Raw genomic sequence first — 17683 nt, 5'->3', positions numbered from 1 at the left:
CTGTCAATCACTCCTCGGGCCACGCCCTCAGTACTCTCAGCTGGTCTGGAGAGGGCGCTGGATGGAATCCAGAGGCTTTTTTTTTTTTTTCCAGGTGGCTTTTCTCTTACACGGGAAAAGTTTTTTTCTCTCTCTCTCGATTTATTTATTTTCTATTTATTTTATGCGAGTACATTATTAACTCTCTTCAGACACACCAGAAGAGGGCATCAGCTCCCATTACCGATGGCTGTGAACCGCTGAGCCATCTCTTCAGCCCCGAAAAGTTTCTCTTGAGTCACTTATGCTCCCACCCCAGATGAAGAAGTTTTGCAGAGCTTCCCTGCAATCATCTAAAGAACACAGGCCCACCTTCCCAAGGAAGCATCCTCATTCGGTGCTCCCACCTCACCCCACCCAGACTCTCGGGAATTCACTGCTCTATAAATGAATGGTTAAAGAACTCCAGCTTGGCCACAGATCAGAATAGAATGTAGGACACGAAGTGGGGTCGGAAGTAGTCAGATTACCAAGGAGCAGGGACTAAGTGCGTAGAGGGAGAGAACAGCCAGAGAGTCGGCCAAACGGGGCTCCTAAGTGGTCCTTTTGTTGTCCAAGACAACCTCTCAAGTGGTGGGTTGGCCTTCCCTTCCCCTCTGTTCTTGGGGCAATCAATCAGCCACTATGTAAGGCAAAAGAGAGGCATAGAGCTCTGGGTCTAAGTGTGAATGGTACTGTGGAATCTAGTGGGTGGTGCCTCAGGAGGAAGATGTCAGGGTGTTTTGTTCCCCATCCTGGACCCATGCTGGGTAGCTGTGTGGTATGTGTGTTTGAAAGTCTGGGGAAGCCGGGTGGTGGTGGCACATGCCTTTAATCCCAGCACTTGGGAGGCAGAGGCAGGCGGGTTTCTGAGTTCAAGGCCAGCCTGGTCTACAAAGTGAGTTCCAGGACAGCCAGGGCTACACAGAGAAACCCTGTCTCGACAAACAAACAAACAAAAGTCTGGGGAAGTGTGAGCCAGGTAAACTTTTTTTTTTAAAGATTTTATTTATGATTACACATAAGTACACTGTAGCTGTTTTCAAACCAAAAAGGTCTCATTATAGGTGGTTGTAATTCACCATGTGGTTGCTGGGATTTGGACCTTTGGGAGAGCAGTCAGTGCTCTTACCTGCTGAGCCATTTCTCCAGCCCTCCCAAGTAAATCTTAATAGAGCCCAAATCTAGGACTGGAAATGTAGGTCAGTTGCTAGCGTGCTTGCCTTGGGTCTGATCCTCAGCATTGCAGAAATCATGTGCATTGGGTCACACCTGTAATCCAAGAACTCAGAGGTTGAGGCAGGAGTGTCAGAAGTTCAAGGTCACCTCCAGATATCAGAGCTGAGCCCAATCTGGGTTACATTGGATGCTATTTTGGGGGGGGGGGGGGTGTCAAAATTTAACAGCTAGGAATGCTTGTAATCCTATTACTTGAGATGGAGAAGCTGGACGAATGGGAGTTTAAGACAGCCTCAACTGTAAGAACCTGTTTATCAAAACAAAACAAAAACAATAAAAACACCCAAGTAAATGAGCTGGGACAATTGCTTGCATGTATGAGATCCTGGGTTGAAATCCCAAGTAAATGAGCTGGGACAATTGCTTGCATGTATGAGATCCTGGGTTGAAATAATTAATAGCAGGCTAGAGGGATGGCTCAGCAGTTAAGAGCACTGGCTGCTCTTCCGGAGGTCCTGATTCAATTCCCAGCAACCACATGGTGGATCGCAACCATCTGTAATGGGGTCTGATGCCTTCTTCTGGTGTGTCTGAAGACAGCTTCTGTGTACTCATATATATATTAAGGAAATAAATCTTTTTAAAAAGAGAGAGACAGCTGGGCGTGGTGGCGCACGCCTTTAATCCCAGCACTCGGGAGGCAGAGGCAGGCGGATTTCTGAGTTCGAGGCCAGCCTGGTCTACAAAGTGAGTTCCAGGACAGCCAGGGCTATACAGAGAAACCCTGTCTCGAAAAACCAAAAAAAAAAAAAAAAAAAAAAAAGAGAGAGACAGAGAGACAGGAAGGAAGGAAGGAAGGAAGGAAGGAAGGAAGGAAGGAAGGAAGGAAGGAAGGAAGGGAGGGAGGGAGGGAGGGAGGGAGGGAGGGAGGGAGGGAGGGAGGGAGGGAGGAAGGAAGGAAGGACTAACAGCAAATGGTCTGGCACCTTTATCTCTTAAGAATCTTAGCCCGAGCCGGGCGTGGTGGCGCATGCCTTTAATCCCAGCACTCGGGAGGCAGAGGCAGGCGGATTTCTGAGTTCGAGGCCAGCCTGGTCTACAGAGTGAGTTCCAGGATAGCCAGGGCTATACAGAGAAACCCTGTCTCGAAAAACAAAAAACAAACAAACAAACAAAAAAAAAAGAATCTTAGCCCAAGAAAGAGATCTTGCGGGCTGGAGAGATGGTTCAATGGGTAAGAGCACCGACTGCTCTTCGGAAGATCCTGAGTTCAGATCCCAGCAACTACATGGTGGCTCACAACCATCCCTAATGATATCTGATGTCCTCTTCTGGTGCATCTGAGGACAGCTACAGTGTACTTAGATATAAATGATAAATACATCTTTTTAAAAAAGAAAGAAAGAGGGCTGGTGAGATGGCTCAGTGGGTAAGAGCACCCGACTGCTCTTCCAAAGGTCTGGAGTTCAAATCCCAGCAACCACATGGTGGCTCACAACCATCCGTAACGAGATCTGACTCCCTCTTCTGGAGTGTCTGAAGACAGCTACAGTGTACTTACATATAATAAATAAATAAATTAATTAATTAAATCTTTAAAAAAAAAAAAAAGAAAGATAGAAAGAGACTTTGCCTTCGCCCACAAAATCACTCCCTTCACACTGGACAGCCTTTCTCTTTGCTCATTTCTCCTCAGCAAATGGACCCTTCTCTGTGCCCATGTGGTTCCCTCACCTTCTTCTTCTTTTTTTTTTCCTGGTTTTTCAAGACAGGGTTTCTCTGTATAGCCCTGGCTGTCCTGGAACTCATTTTGTAGACTAGGCTGGCCTCGAACTCAGAAATCCATCAGCCTCTGCCTCCTGAGTGCTGGGATTAAAGGCTTGCACCACCATGCCCGGCTTCCCTCACCTTCTTATTAGATTGCTATGCCACCAGGCTCTCCTTATCTTGAGGCTTCTTAATCTTCTGTCATGTAAATTGTATCCTCCATCTTGGAGCCTCCTATAGTAACACAAGGGCACAGCCCTATCCTGGGCTGCCCTTGAGCTTTACATTATAGGCCTATGAAGCATCATCAAATTAATCTGAGAAGAAGGAGTTTGAAATCTAAGACCATCCTCCCAAATCTGCACAGGTGGCACATGCCTTTAATCCCAGCACTCCTGAGCAGAGGTGAGCAGATCACTGTGAGTTCGAGGCCACTCTAGTCTACTTGGTCTACAGCATTCTAGAACAGCCTGGGCTACACAAAGAAATCCTGTCTCGGAAAAACAAACAAAACAAAAAAATTCAAAAGGGGCTAGAGAGATGGCACAGCAGTTAAGAGAACTGACTGCTCTTCCAGAGGTCCTAAATTCAATTCCCAGCAACCACATGGTGGCTCACAACCATCTGTAATGAGATCTGATACACTCTTCTAGTGTGTGTCTGAAGACAGTTTCAGTGTACTCACATAAAAATAAATAAATAAATAAATAAATAAACAAATCTTTAAGAAAAAAAAAAAAAAGATTCAGCCAGGCATGGTGGCGCACGCCTTTAATCCCAGCACTTGGGAGGCAGAGGCAGGCAGATTTCTGAGTTCGAGGCCAGCCTGGTCTACAGCGTGAGTTCCAGGTCAGCCAGGGCTACACAGAGAAACTCTGTCTCAAAAAAACAACAACAAAAAAAGAATAATGTAACAAAACCAAGGCAGGCATAGCATAAATACCCAGAAGAAGAAAATAGAGGCAAGAAAGAAAACAAGCCAGCCATACTGTTTGAGTTAAGCCAGTATGGAAGTCAGCCACACAGTGGGCAAACAAACACATGACAGGGACAGGAGCTTTAGAGAAAGAATAAGGAAACCCAAAGAACCAGAAAAAGTGTACTGGCCAGCATTGGAAAAAAAAAAAGACAAACAAACAAAACAACTGTACCTCAGCAGGACGAGCAGACCCAACAGGAACTCGTGGACGCTTGCGGGATCTGGAGAAAGGAAAAACACAGTAAAGTTGTAATTATTCCACCAATTCTCTCTATCTTTCTTTTTCTTTTTCTTTTTCTTTTTCTTTTTCTTTTTCTTTTTCTTTTTCTTTTTCTTTTTCTTTTTCTTTTTCTTTTTCTTTTTCTTTTTCTTTTTTGAGACAGGGTTTCTCTGTGTAGCCCTGGCTGTCCTAGAACTCACTCTGTAAACCAGGCTGGCCTCGAACTCAGAAATCCACCTGCCTCTGCCTCCTGAGTGCTGGGATTAAAGGCGTGCTCCACCAAGCCCGGCCTTGTTTGTTTTTAATAGATGAAGATTGTTTGGGTAACTCCAGAGCAATGAAAAGGGTTCTTAGAGGCAGATACTTAAAGTAGAAGAAGGATCCAGAAGCTTAGAAAGGGTTAGGCATGTGACAGAATGACGGGGCAGAAACATGACGTGTACCCTAGTCAACAAGCAGGAAAACCCGCACCTCAGGCATACAGCTGCGTAGAGCTAGATTTGTCGGCAACCCGATGACCAACAGTCAACTTTTCTCTGGAACTTTTACATAAAGTTTGCCTGCCAGTGTGAGGTGCAAGGATGCTCATTTCAGGTATTCAGTTTTTCTGAGGGCTGAAGATGATTCTAAATTGGGATCTCCTATACTGCATGAAATAAGGAAAAGCATACAGGTTCTACACAACAGGTTCCGGGGCAGCAAGGACTACATAGTGAGACCCTAACTTAAAAATAAATAAATTAGGGTAAATTTCAAAACAACCAAACAAACCCAAGAAACAGACAACAAAAAGCCCACAGCACAAATCAATCTAAAAAGCCACAAAGGTCTCAGTCCTGAGGGAAGAGACCTGAACCCAGGGTTGAGTTGATGGGCCTGCAGGAAGGCTAGGATGTGTTTAGGTAGAGGATTTAGCTGTAGCATATAGGGTCAAATCCTTAGCCGGGCGTGGTGGCGCACGCCTTTAATCCCATTAATTCCAGCACTTGGGAGGCAGAGGCAGGTGGATTTCTGAGTTTGAGGTCAGCCTGGTCAACAAAGTGAGTTCCAGGACAGCCAGGGCTACACAGAGAAACCCTGTCTTGAAAAACCAAAAAAAAAAAAAGGTCATAGCCTTGAGAAAACATTCAGGTTTCTTTGAAAGACCTTATCACAGTGGTTATGGAGGCATTTTGGAAAAGGGGAGGACTACTTGAAGGATCTATTTGAAGAAATTTCTAAAAATTTTAAGTACACTTATTTATTCTGTGTGTACGTGTAATCTGAGCATGGATGTGCACAGCTGCAGGGCAGCTTGCTGGGGGAGTTCTTTCTCTTTACCATGTAACCATGTGGGCAGGGACATTGAACTTAAGCCTAGTGGCTAGTGGGCCACCTCTCTGGCCCTCAACATGATGTTTTATCAGACTACATGGCCTGCAAATATTTTTAAGTTTTTAGGCCCTGGAGGGGAAGGAAGAGGCAGACAGCATGGCTCAGTTACTAAAGGGAAAAAGTTACAAGGTCACAGTGCCAGTCCTGCAAAAATATTTAAAAAAAGAAAAAGAAAAAAAAATTAAAGTGGTAGAAGCATAGAGATCTCCTTCTTTTGGGTAAATCAGGTCTCCCTTTTCCAGTACCGTCAAAGTGGGTAATGCTAGCCAGCATCTTAACCGTCTCTTGCATTATGAAGCTAGTGTCATCTAAGGTAATCCACTGGGACAGGTACAATCCAGGGCAAAGTCCAAAACTCAGGTCCTATGTTTACAAAACAAGCTCCACCCTAGTGGGTCTACACTGTCCCCAGAATACCTTATTCTTTTTGTTTCCATTTCACCAGGGAACTTACACTTAAAATACCCCATGAAAACTACTTCCTGATCCAAGACGGATTGGAGGCTGTTACAACCCCAAGATAAAGTAGAGCGAACAAGTAGGGTCAGTTTAGGAAGGGGAGGGAATGGGAGCTCCTGAGTTGGGGAAGGGCAGTTTACAACCCCAGAAGAGCCTCTAGAACTACAGTTTAAGAACCAAAGGAGGGCTGGTGAGATGGCTCAGTGGGTAAGAGCACCCGACTGCTCTTCCAAAGGTCCAGAGTTCAAATCCCAGCAACCACATGTTGGCTAACAACCATCCGTTACGAGATCTGGCGCCCTCTTCTGGAGTGTCTGAAGACAGCACAGTGTACTTACATATAATAAATAAATCTTTAAAAAAAAAAAAAAAAAAAAAGAACCAAAGGAGACACAAGGATGTCTATGGAAGTAGTAGAAATAGGAGACAGGTCAGGTCCTACTCTCTCCAAGATTTACCAGAAGAAACAATAGCAACCAGACAGAAGTTAAAGTGGGGGTTAAAGTGGGGTGGAGTTGAGGAATGCTTGCCGCAGGAGATAAGTGTTTAGGAGCAGCTTTCATATGTAAAAACATTCCTGTAGCCCTGGGCGAGGGCTGCAATTGAAGGAAGGGCCCTTCCTTAATTACCTCTCAGGGCGTCCACACTGCCTCTGAATCTGGATCTGGGGGTGGGGGTAGGGGTGTGGCATTCTCACCCACTGTAGATTATGGGTCTAGCCTTTGCACCATTGGCTTTCCATTCCTGCAAGCTCCAGCTAGGAAGGTTTCCTAGGAATGTGACCTTACTCCCTGCTGTTTAAACCGTCCTCCGCATCCCAAGAGTCTCTGATTCTCGCTAATCTAAAGTCACCTTGAAGTAATGGTTTTGGGCAGTACTTAGATGTGGAGTTAGATAATATAAGGTCTTGGTATCTACTCTCTTAGTCCCTGTCCCTTGGGCTCCTGATCCTCCAAAACATGAAAAGTTCCTTTTAATTAGAAAAAAAATCAAACGAGGAAAATACCTAATAAAAAATTAAAAAAAAAATTTCTCCGGGCATGGTGGCGCAAGCCTTTAATCCCAGCACTCGGGAGGCAGAGGCAGGTGGATTTCTGAGTTCGAGGCCAGCCTGGTCTACAAAGTGAGTTCCAGGACAGCCAGGGCTATACAGAGAAACCCTGTCTCGAAAAACAAAAAAAAAAAAAAAAAAAAAAAAAATTTCTATTGTCGGGGTGGTGGGGAGATGGAAGTTTGGGAGTGAGGTGGTGATGCAAATGTTTAGTGCCAGCACTTGGGTTGGCAGGCCTTAGGGAGATCTCTGAGTTCGAGGCCAGGTCTACGGAGCTAATTCCAGGACAGCCAGGACAGAGAAATCCTGTCTCAGGAAAAAAAAAGTAAATAAAAAAGATGAAAAACAAATCCATGATTAATCTATAAGGATTTGACTGCATCTGTGTTTGTGCAAGCTTGGAGGCCAGAAGAGTGCACAGAATCCCCTGGAACTGGAGTTACAGATATGGCAAACACATGCAGGTGCTTGGAATTGAACACCAGTTCTCTGGAAAAGCAGCCAGTATCTTACTCACTGAACCACCTGTCCTGAAACTAAGACATGTAGTATATGTGCTGTTGAGTGTTGAACCCAAGGCCTCATGCAAGTGTGTGTGTGTGTGTGGTGTGTATTAAAGATATTATATGTATTTTTTAAATATTTATTTATTTATTATATGTAAGTACACTGTAGCTGTCTTCAGACACTCCAGAAGATGGCATCAGATTTCGTTACGAATGGTTGTGAGCCACCATGTGGTTGCTGGGATTTGAACTCAGGACCTTTGGAAGAGCAGTCTGCGCTCTTAACCGCTGAGCCATCTCACCAGCCCCCTTATATGTATTTTTATATCAATTTGTTGTAATAGGCCACACATGCCATTGAGTGCTTGTGGAGGTCAGAAGGCGTTTTGGGCCACTGATTTTCTCTTGGATTCTTGGACTCAATTTAGGTCATCAAATTCAATAACTAGACAGCTGGTCTTTTTTTTTTTTTTAAGATTTATGTATTTATTATATGTAAGTACACTGTAGTTGTCTTCAGACACTCCAGAAGAGGTCGTCAGTTCTAGTTACAGATGGTTGTGAGCCACCATGTGGTTGCTGGGATTTGAACTCAGGACCTTCGGAAGAGCAGTCAGCACTCTTAACCACTGAGCCATCTCTCCAGCCCCTTTTTCTTTTTTTTTTTTATTTTTTATTTTTTTTTTTTTGGTTTTTTCAAGACAGGGTTTCTCTGTCTGTATAGCCCTGGCTGTCCTGGAACTCACTTTGTAGACCAGGCTGGCCTCGAACTCAGAAATCCGCCTGCCTCTGCCTCCCGAGTGCTGGGATTAAAGGCGTGCACCACCACGCCCGGCTCCAGCCCCTTTTTCATTTCTTTTTTCTTTTAAAGATTTATTTATTTTATATATGTGAGTAAGCTGTATCTGTCTTCAGACACCAGAAGAGGGCATCAGAAACCATTACAGATGGTTGTAAACCACCATGTGGTTGCTGGGAATTGAACTCAGGACCTCTGAAAGAGCAGTCAGTGCTCTTAACCACTGAGCCATCACTCGAGCCATCACTCCAGCCCTCCTCCTCCTCCTCCTCCTTCTTCTTCTTTTTTAAATACAAAGATCAGGGCTGGGCTGTGGTGCAGCATGCCTTTAATCTCAACACTTAGAGGCAGAGTTAGGTGGATTTCAGTGTGTTGTAAGCCAGCCTGGTCTACAGAGTGAGTTCTGGGACAATGGGACCGTTAGGGCTACACACAAAGAACCTCTATCTCAAAAAACAAAAACAAAACAAAGATTAGGAACTCGGGTGTACAGGCTGACCTTGCAAGATCTGAAGGCTTCTGCCTTCCCAGTGTTAGGATTAAAGATGTGCTTCACCACACCAGATTTGGTTTGCTTCTTGAAACACGATTTTAAGTAACCCAGGCTGACCTCCAGCTGGCCTTGGACTCCTAATTCTCCTTCTTCCCCTTCCCCCTTCCCACAAGCACTGAGATTAAACATGGGTAGTGTCTGCAATTTAGCTGCCTGCATTGTCTAGTTCTTTGTTTTCTTTCTTGCTTGTTTTAAGAAAGGATTTCTGTGTGTGTTCTGGCTGCTATTTAGACCAGGATGGTCTTGACTTCACAGAGATCTGCCTGCCTCTGGGATTCAAGATGAGTGTGTGTGTGTGTGTGCCACCATTTCAGGCACACTTTCACACCTTTTTGTGTGTGTGTGTGTGTGAATTCATATTCACTACAACACAGTAACAACATAGTCTAGTTTTAGAATAGTGCCTTCTAACTGGCAAACTTTGTGTAGTCTGTGTCCATTTCAGTGCACCAGCCGTCAAGCCGCTGATCTGACAGCAGCAGCGCACAGAGGCTTTATGTCCTCTGCAAAGACTGATGGAGGCTGGTAAATCCTGACTTAGGAAGTACCTCTCTGTTTCTTTCTTTCTTTTTTAATAGGTGAGGGTTTTTGTTTGTTTGTTTGTTTAAGATTTATTTATTTTATTTATATAAATATACTGTAGCTATCATCAGACACACTGGAAGAGGGCATCAGATCCCATTACACATGGCTGTGAGCCACCATGTGGTTGCTGGGAATTGAACTCAGGACCTCTGGAAGAGCAGTCAGTGCTCTTAACCACTGAGCCATCTCTCTCTCTCTCCAGCTCCCTCTCTGCCTTCCTTTGCCTGCCATTTATAGGATCCTCTATAGGACCCATGGATGAAAAATCATTCCTAGCTAAAGACTTACTGAGAAGCTGTCCTACAGCACTTAGAAGGAGGATGGAGCAAAGCTGGCAGTGGTGGCGCACACTTTTAATGCTAGCACCTGGAAGGCAGAGATTGGTGGACCTCTGAGTTCCAGGCCAGCCTGGTCTACAGAGTGAGATCCAGAACAGCAGGGGCATGCAGAGAAACCCTGTCTTGAAAACTCCAAGGAAAAACCAACTCACCCACCCTCCCACCCACCCACCTAAAACCAAATGGAAGTAGAAGGATCAGACATTGAAAGTCATCCTTAGCTAAATAGCAAGTTCCAGGCCAGCCTAGGATCTATGAAACCCTATCTCAAGAACAAATAGAAGGGGTTGGAGAGATAGCTCAGTAGTTAAGTCCCCTCCAGAGGACTGAGGTTCAATTCCTAGCACAGACATCGCAGCTCATGCCTGTCTGTAACTCCAGTTCTCAAGTTTCTGACACCCTCACACAGACACAACCTGAAGGCAAATGCCAATGAACATAAAATAAAAATAAGCTATATAGTAAAAAAACAAACAGGCTGGTGAGATGGCTCAGTAGGTAGGCTTGGTAGGCAAGCCTGATCACCTGAGCTTGAGCCCCAGGACCTGCAAATTGTCCTCTGACCTATGTACCCCTGCCTCCACACACAAGATAAGTACACAAATGTAAACTTAAAAAAATTTTTGCTGAGCTTCAGGCTATGTACTCTTGGCCTACAGTCCTTCACCAGACATTGGCTAACACCCATTGCATCTGATGTGTGCCCTAATGTCAGCAGGGCAGTTGCCAGCCTGACCTTCCTCTACACTATCAGGTATGCCCAGGCACTGACAGCACACACCCCTAGGCACCTCTTTAAGTAAACATAAGCAGATAATCCTGTGTTGCTCAGGGATTTCATTGCAATTAATTGAAAGATGCTGTTTTTCACATTAACAGGCAGTTTTCTGTAAGCAAGCTGCAGTGCCAGTGCCATGTGTCTTTGAGATTCTGTTCCCTCAGGGAAGGCAAGATTGATGCCAAGATCTCTGAATAACATTAACTACAAGGGACATGTGGAGTTAGAAGGCTACATTTATATGCATGTGTGTGTGTGAGATCTTTTTTTTTTTTTTTTTTTTTCTGAGACAGGGTTTCTCTGTGTAGCCCTGGCTGTCCTGGAACTCACTTTGTAGACCAGGCTGGCCTCAAACTCAGAAATCCTCCTGCTATAAAAGTAAAAAAAAATAAAAAAAGAAAAAAGAAAGAGAAAAAAAAATTTAAAAAAAAAAAAAAAAAAGAAGAAAAAAGAAATCCTCCTGCCTTCCAAGTGCTGGGATTAAAGGTGTGTGCCACCATGCCCGGCCTCTAGTTTCTTTAATTAGTGTGTGGGCAGGGATCATGGATTCAGTGTGTCAATTGGTGAAATGAGTGGCTGTGCAGGCTAGTTTTCATGTCAACTTTACATAGTCATTTGGGAAGAGAAAACCTCAACTGAGAAACTGCCCCCACCAGACTGGCCTGTAGGAAAACCTTGTTTTGTTTTTTTGAGACTAGCTGTTTCTATTATGTAGCCCCGACTGTCCTATGACTGGTGTGTAGACCAGGCTGGCTTTGAACTCACAGAGGTCTGCCAGCCTTTGCTTGGTGAGTGTTGGAATTATAGGTAAGCACTGCCATGCCAGGCCTATGGGGGATTTTTAAAATTGGTGATTGATGTGGGAGACTGGAGATGGGTGGTATTGTCCTGGGGCAGGTGGCTTTGGGATGTATGAGAAAGCAAGTTGAGCCAGATGTGGTGTTCCATGCCTTTAATCCCAGCATTACAGAGGCAGAAGCAGGCAGATCTCTTAGCTGGAAGCTAGCCTAGTGTACAGAGAGAGTTCTAGGACAGTCAGGACTATACAAAGAAACTCTGTCTCTGTCTTGAAAAAGCAATTAAAAAAACAAACAATGGGCGGGTGAGATGGCTCAGTGGGTAAGAGTACCCGACTGCTCTTCCAAAGGTCCGGAGTTCAAATCCCAGCAACCACATGGTGGCTCACAACCATCGGTAGGTAACGAGATCTGACGCCCTCTTCTGGAGTGTCTGAAGACAGCTACAGCGTACTTACATATAATAAATAAATAAATCTTAAAAAAAACAACAACAAACAAACAAAAGAAAGAAAGCAAGTTAAGAGAGCCAGGGGGAGCCGGGCATGGTGGCGCACGCCTTTAATCCCAGCACTCCGGAGGCAGAGGCAGGCGGATTTCTGAGTTCAAGGCCAGCTTGGTCTACAAAGTGAGTTCCAGGACAGCCAGAGCTACACAGAGAAACCCTGTCTCGAAAAACCACAAAAAAAAAAAAAAAAAAAAAAAAAAAAAAGAGAGAGCCAGGGGAAACCTGTAGGCAGTATTCTTCTACAGGCTCTGCCTCAGTTCCTGGCTTAAGGTTCCTCGAATGACTTCCCTGGTTGATGGACAAGCAGTAAAGTGATATAAACCCTTACCTAAGTTAATTTTGGTCATGGCATTTTGTCATAGTGTAGAAACCTTAACTAAGGTCAAGTCCCTTTCTGTGGACGCCGTCAGCACGGATGCAGGTGAGTATATGTATGCACTATACTGTTCACATGGAGGCCAGGGGACGATGTTATGGAGCCTTTTCCCTCTTTCTGCTTTTTGAGTGGGCTTTGATGAAGCTTGTGACCCTCTCCGCCATCTCACCAGTCCAGCATCTATAGATTCTTTTTCTTTTCTTTCCTTCTTTCTTTCTTTCTTTCTTTCTTTCTTTTTTTTTTTTTTTTTTTTTGGTTATTTTCAAGACAGGGTTTCTCTGTGTAGCCATGGCTGTCCTGGAACTCACTTTGTAGACCAGGCTGGCCTCGAACTCAGAAATCCGCCTGCCTCTGCCTCCCGAGTGCTGGGCTTAAAGGTGTGCGCCACCACGCCCGGCTCTTTTCTTTTCTTTTTTTTTTTTTTTTTTAAGATTTATTTATTTCACTTATATGAGTACACTGTCTGTCACTGTCCTCAGACACCAGAAGAGGGCATGGATCCTATCACAGATGGCTGTGAGACACCATGTGGTTGCTGGGAATTAAACTCAAGACCTCTGAAGAGCAAGCAGCCAGTGCTCTCAACCGCTGAGCCATCTCTGCAGCCCCCAGCCCCGCCCCTCCCCCCCCCCCCCCCCCCGACAGGGTTTTTCTATGTACTCCTTGCTGTCTTGGAACTCACTCTGTGGGCTAGGCTGGCCTCAGACTCAGAGATCTGCCTGCCTCTGCTTCCCTAGTGCTGGGATTAGAGATGTGTGTCGCCACTGCCCAGATAATTTTTAAAAAAGATATTCAAAATTTTTGTTGTTGAAAGGTTTAATTATGTTTGTGATCATGAATGAATTTATGTATATCATATAAGTGCAGGCTAGAAGAATGTTGGATCTCCTGGAACTTGAGTTACAGGTGACTGTAAGCCACCACGTTGATGCTGGGAATTGACTTCTGGTCCTTTGTAAGAGCAGTAAGCATGTTTAACATTCGAACTGTCTCTCCAGTCCCAAGATATCCAAATCTTTCTTAGAGGAGGCAGTGGGCATCTAGGAATAGACTTGAGGCCCTTACTATACAGCGTGTACATTTTTGTTTTATTTTGAAATAGGGTTTCTCTATTATGTTTTGGAATGGGTTTTGTAGAGCAGGCTGGCCACGAGAACTCACATTTTGATCTACCTGCCCCTGCCACCAGAGTGCTGGGATTAAAGGCATACAGCTGTGCCACCACACCTGACCTATTTTTAAAAGATTTTTGAAATTTTTATTTTAGCGAAGGGGGGGGGAGAGAGAGAGAGAGAGAGAGAAAGGAAGAAAAGAAAGGAGGAGGAGGAAGAGGAGGAAGAGGAGGAGGAGGAGAGAGGCCAGCCAGAAACACATGGGCAATGGGGAAGGAGAGAGAGGGAGAAAGGGGTCAGGGAGAGAAGGGAGTCAGAGAGAATAAGAGAGTGAGGAGGGGGCAAGCAGCCCCTTTTATAGTAACCAAGGCATACCTGACTGTTGCCAGGTAACTGTAGGGCAGAGCCTAGAAGGAATGCTAGCAACATGTGTGCTTGGTGCACATAGGTCAAAAGATGTCAGATCTCCTGGAACTATGGAGTTATGGTTGGTTGTTTGCTACCATGTAAAAATGCTGGGACAAAACAGTGCTCTCTGCAAGAGCAGCAAATGCTCTTAGACTCTAAGCCATCTCTCCAACCCCTTTCTGATAGTATATTACTATTATTATTATTTACTATATTGGTTGATGTGGCTGAGTATGTATCCAGTTTGACTTCACTATGTAGCACAGGCTATACTTGGACTCATACTCTTCTACAAGCACCTACATTATATCGCATCTGTCTGTCCTACCTCAGGGTCTTAGCAGGTTTCTGTCTAAATTTTTTTTCCTGTTTGGGGACAGTGTCTGGATAGTTACTTCTACCAATATCTATAATTAATTATTATTATTTTTAAAAACTTCACCAGGCATGGTGGTGTGAGCATTTAATCCAGCACTCAGGAGGCAGAGGCAGGTGAATCTCTGTGAGTTGGCTAGCTGAGTCTACAGAATGAATTCCCGAACAGCCACGGGTGTTACACAAAGAAACCGTCTTGAAAACAAAACAAAAACAAAAAATTAAATCGCATGTGTAGTGAATGCGCACACCACACGTGTCTCAGACTGAGCATGAAGTCAGGACAATACGAGGGAGTTGGTTCTTTCCTTCTCCTTTGGGATCTTGGTGATTAAACTCATGTGGTCAGGCTTGGTGGCAAGTGTTCCTGAGCCATCTCACAGGCCTCCACCGCTCTTTCCCACCCCTTTCCGTGGTTCTGGTGTGGTGGGGATACAGTTTAAAGCTTCATACAGCCTAGGCAAGCAAGCGGTCTGCCACCCATTCAAATTCCCAGGCCCCATCACTTATTTACTTTGCCCTTGTGTCTCTGGTACCCTAAGGTCTGATCCTGGGGTTGAGGTAGGCGTGGTTCACAGGCACCCTATCCTGGTGAGTCCAGTCCCAGCAGTCCGTGAAAATACTCCGCAAATATTTCTACGGGGAGCCCGCACTCCCCCCGCCCCCCAGCCCCGTGCTTGCTTTGCCAGCTTCTAGATCAAACCCTCCTTTCTTGAGGTAGGAAGTGAGAGTCCAGAGGCTGGGTCTGGTGGGGGCGTGGCCCGCCGAAGGGTGAGCGCTGAACTGCCTAGGAAGGAACAAAGGCTGGGGCGGGGCAAAGCCTTGGGCCCCCAGCCTGATTGGGAACAAAGGCCACACCCGGGACAGTGGCGGGACACTCATCGCCTCTCCGCTGCCACGTGGGTGAACACCTGGTTCCGCGTGGAAGGGGTAGCCTCTTGCCGTTGAGAGCCTTGGAACTGCTTGCGGGCAACAACTCTGTAGCCCAGACCCAGACTGGCGAACGGCGATTGCCCGTGTACTGCAAGGCTGCACAGGCATCCACTCTCAGCGCGGCAGTGTATGGGAAGGGGGACAGGTTGTCTTTTCCCATTGATCCTGCTTCTGAGATGAAACGCTTAGCCGCACTTGATCCTGCTGTCCTCTGCCTTAGATCAGATTCTTCAACCTAGGTCCTGCTCCTCAGTCAAGATTCCTCCCCAGGTCTTATTTCTCCCTCAGATAAGATTTATCACTCAGATCCAACTTTCATTCCTTAGCGTTAAATGTTCAGTTCTCCCACCTCAAAAAAAAAAAAAAAAGAAAAAAGAAAAATCACACTAAAATCAGTATAGCAGAGGACTAACACAGAAGGGGCTTTCGAAGGACTGGGCAGAGTTTTACAGAATGGCTTCGCAGTATCTCTCTGTGATCTGCGGTTTGACTTGGACAACTTTCTGCTTCCCGAGTTTAACAATAAGAAAGTTTGGGTTAAGACCGCCTCCACGTTCGGCGGGAACTTCCTGGCAAAGACCCCCTCACCCCCTCCACCTGGGCTCCGACGCTTTGCTCTGTCGTGGCCCCGCCCACCCCGTATTGTCCCGCCCCTCTTCCCCGACTATAGGCTAGGCTGCCGCTGCAGACGTCGCCACGCCTGCTGAGGAGGCGGGACCTAAGGTTGGGCTCTGCAGGACCCGCGCGCTCGAGCACGCGGGTTGCCAGCCTGGGTGCACCGTGCGGTGGGCATGGGAGACGTCAAGCACGCACTCTGCGGGTGAATTCCGCACCAGCAGCATTGCTACTCTGGATCTAGAGGGGCGGCTGCGAGTGGAAGGGAGGGCCCTGGCGCGTGCGTAATCTGCGCCCCGCCCCCAGGCTGCGGTGCCCAACGCGCGTGCGCGGCGTCGTCGGCGCCAGATATTTCTGTCCCGCCTCCAGGCCGCGGCTCTTTCTGCGAGCGGCGCGCGGTCAGGCGGTTGTTCGCAAGTCTTGCGGCGCGAGTGTCTCAGAAGCGAGGGAGGAGGCGGCGCTGGTGGCGGCGCCGTCGTCTGTACAGAGGCCCGCAGCCAGCGGCTTGGCCGCATCTCGGCAGCGCCTGGGGCGCGGCGGGCGTCGGCCCAGGAGACGCGTGGCGGCGCTCGGCCTCGCGGCATCGGCGGCTGCCTGGCCGTTGGCGGCGAGTGCACTTGCGCCTGCGCAGCGGGCTCCGTGCCCCTCCTCCCCTGGGCGGCCCCCCCACCCCCCCGGCGGCGTGTGAATGGCGGCCTCGGCGGCAGCGACTGCAGCGGCCTCGGCCGCGACGGCCGCCTCAGCGGCCTCTGGTAGCCCAGGGTCGGGCGAGGGCTCGGCGGGCGGTGAGAAGCGTCCGGCTGCCTCCTCAGCCGCGGCGGCCTCCGCAGCCGCGTCGTCCCCTGCGGGGGGCGGTGGCGAGGCGCAAGAGCTTCTGGAGCACTGCGGCGTGTGTCGCGAGCGCCTGCGGCCCGAGCGGGATCCTCGGCTGCTGCCCTGTCTACATTCGGCCTGCAGTGCCTGCCTGGGCCCCGCTACACCCGCCGCAGCGAATAATTCGGGGGATGGCGGCTCGGCGGGCGACGGCGCTAGTGAGTACTGGGTGGCCAGGTGCCCCTCCCCCTCCTCGCAGCCCGTGCTCGGGACTGCGCCTGTGCGAGAGTATGGGGGCCCGGGTAGGGTTAAGTAGGCCTGCTGGTTTAAGAGGGGGCGGGGAACGGGTCCTGGCCTCTGCCAATGCCCGTTACCAGGTCTGGACACAGAGGTGCAGAATGTGATGGGAGATGTCAAGAAATCAGAGGGTGTGCATGCATTCCCGTTTTTTATCTTGGCAGTGGTGGATTGTCCAGTGTGCAAACAGCAGTGCTACTCCAAAGACATCGTGGAGAATTATTTTATGCGTGATAGTGGCAGTAAGGCCTCTTCTGATTCCCAGGATGCTAACCAGGTATGTCCTGAGGGAAATCTTGGGGAAGAGGGAAGCATGGCTTTCCAGAGCCTCTCACCATCTTCACTAGTTTGGATTGTATCCTTATGCAGTCTCAGTGTCTGTGAGGGCAGCACAGATTTGAGTGCATTGTATGAATTTTAGCTTGTGTTTACTGTCAAGTAAATACAGGTCAGCTGGATAGTTCTGCCTGTTCTAACCCCCACCTTTCTTTCACTCACAGTGCTGCACTAGCTGTGAAGATAATGCCCCAGCCACTAGCTATTGTGTGGAGTGCTCTGAACCACTTTGTGAGACCTGTGTGGAGGCTCACCAGCGGGTGAAATACACCAAGGACCACACTGTTCGCTCCACAGGTATGTTGAGGATTTGTAGGCTGTTGGAACTGCCTCTGTCTTGGTTGACTAAAATGCATACTTGATGGATGGGACAAAGTGGATTTTCAGGAACCTGACACAACTCAGAAATGCTTGGGTTCAGGAGCAGACTTTGGAGGTCTGTCTAGGTGGAAAGGGAAAAAAGGCCTCAGGCAGAGGGTGTGTAGGGCATCTGCTACCATTGGTACT

At 47.3% G+C, this 17683-nt stretch overlaps 1 protein-coding gene across 2 annotated transcripts in view; it reads left to right on the top strand.

Moving 5' to 3' along the window:
- Nucleotides 1–17683, top strand: part of Trim28 (tripartite motif containing 28) — a 34635-nt gene that overhangs the window by 11606 nt on the left and 5346 nt on the right. The window contains exons 1-3 of one of the 2 annotated variants that reach the window (XM_021165962.2): nt 16217–16761; nt 17005–17117; nt 17341–17473. In XM_021165962.2, the coding sequence (XP_021021621.1) occupies nt 16419–16761; nt 17005–17117; nt 17341–17473 (589 nt within the window). In that variant the 5' untranslated portion in view covers nt 16217–16418. Of the gene's footprint in view, nt 1–16216; nt 16762–17004; nt 17118–17340; nt 17474–17683 lie in introns of those variants that run through there. The other variant, XM_021165963.2, reaches the window with a different exon arrangement.

This window comes from Mus caroli, unplaced genomic scaffold, assembly GCF_978045245.1.
Source record: "Mus caroli unplaced genomic scaffold, Mus_caroli_1 scaffold_8, whole genome shotgun sequence".
Lineage (NCBI taxonomy): Eukaryota > Metazoa > Chordata > Mammalia > Rodentia > Muridae > Mus > Mus caroli.
The sequence above is the reverse complement of the archived record's forward strand: the minus strand, read 5'-3'. Positions and strand labels throughout refer to the sequence as shown.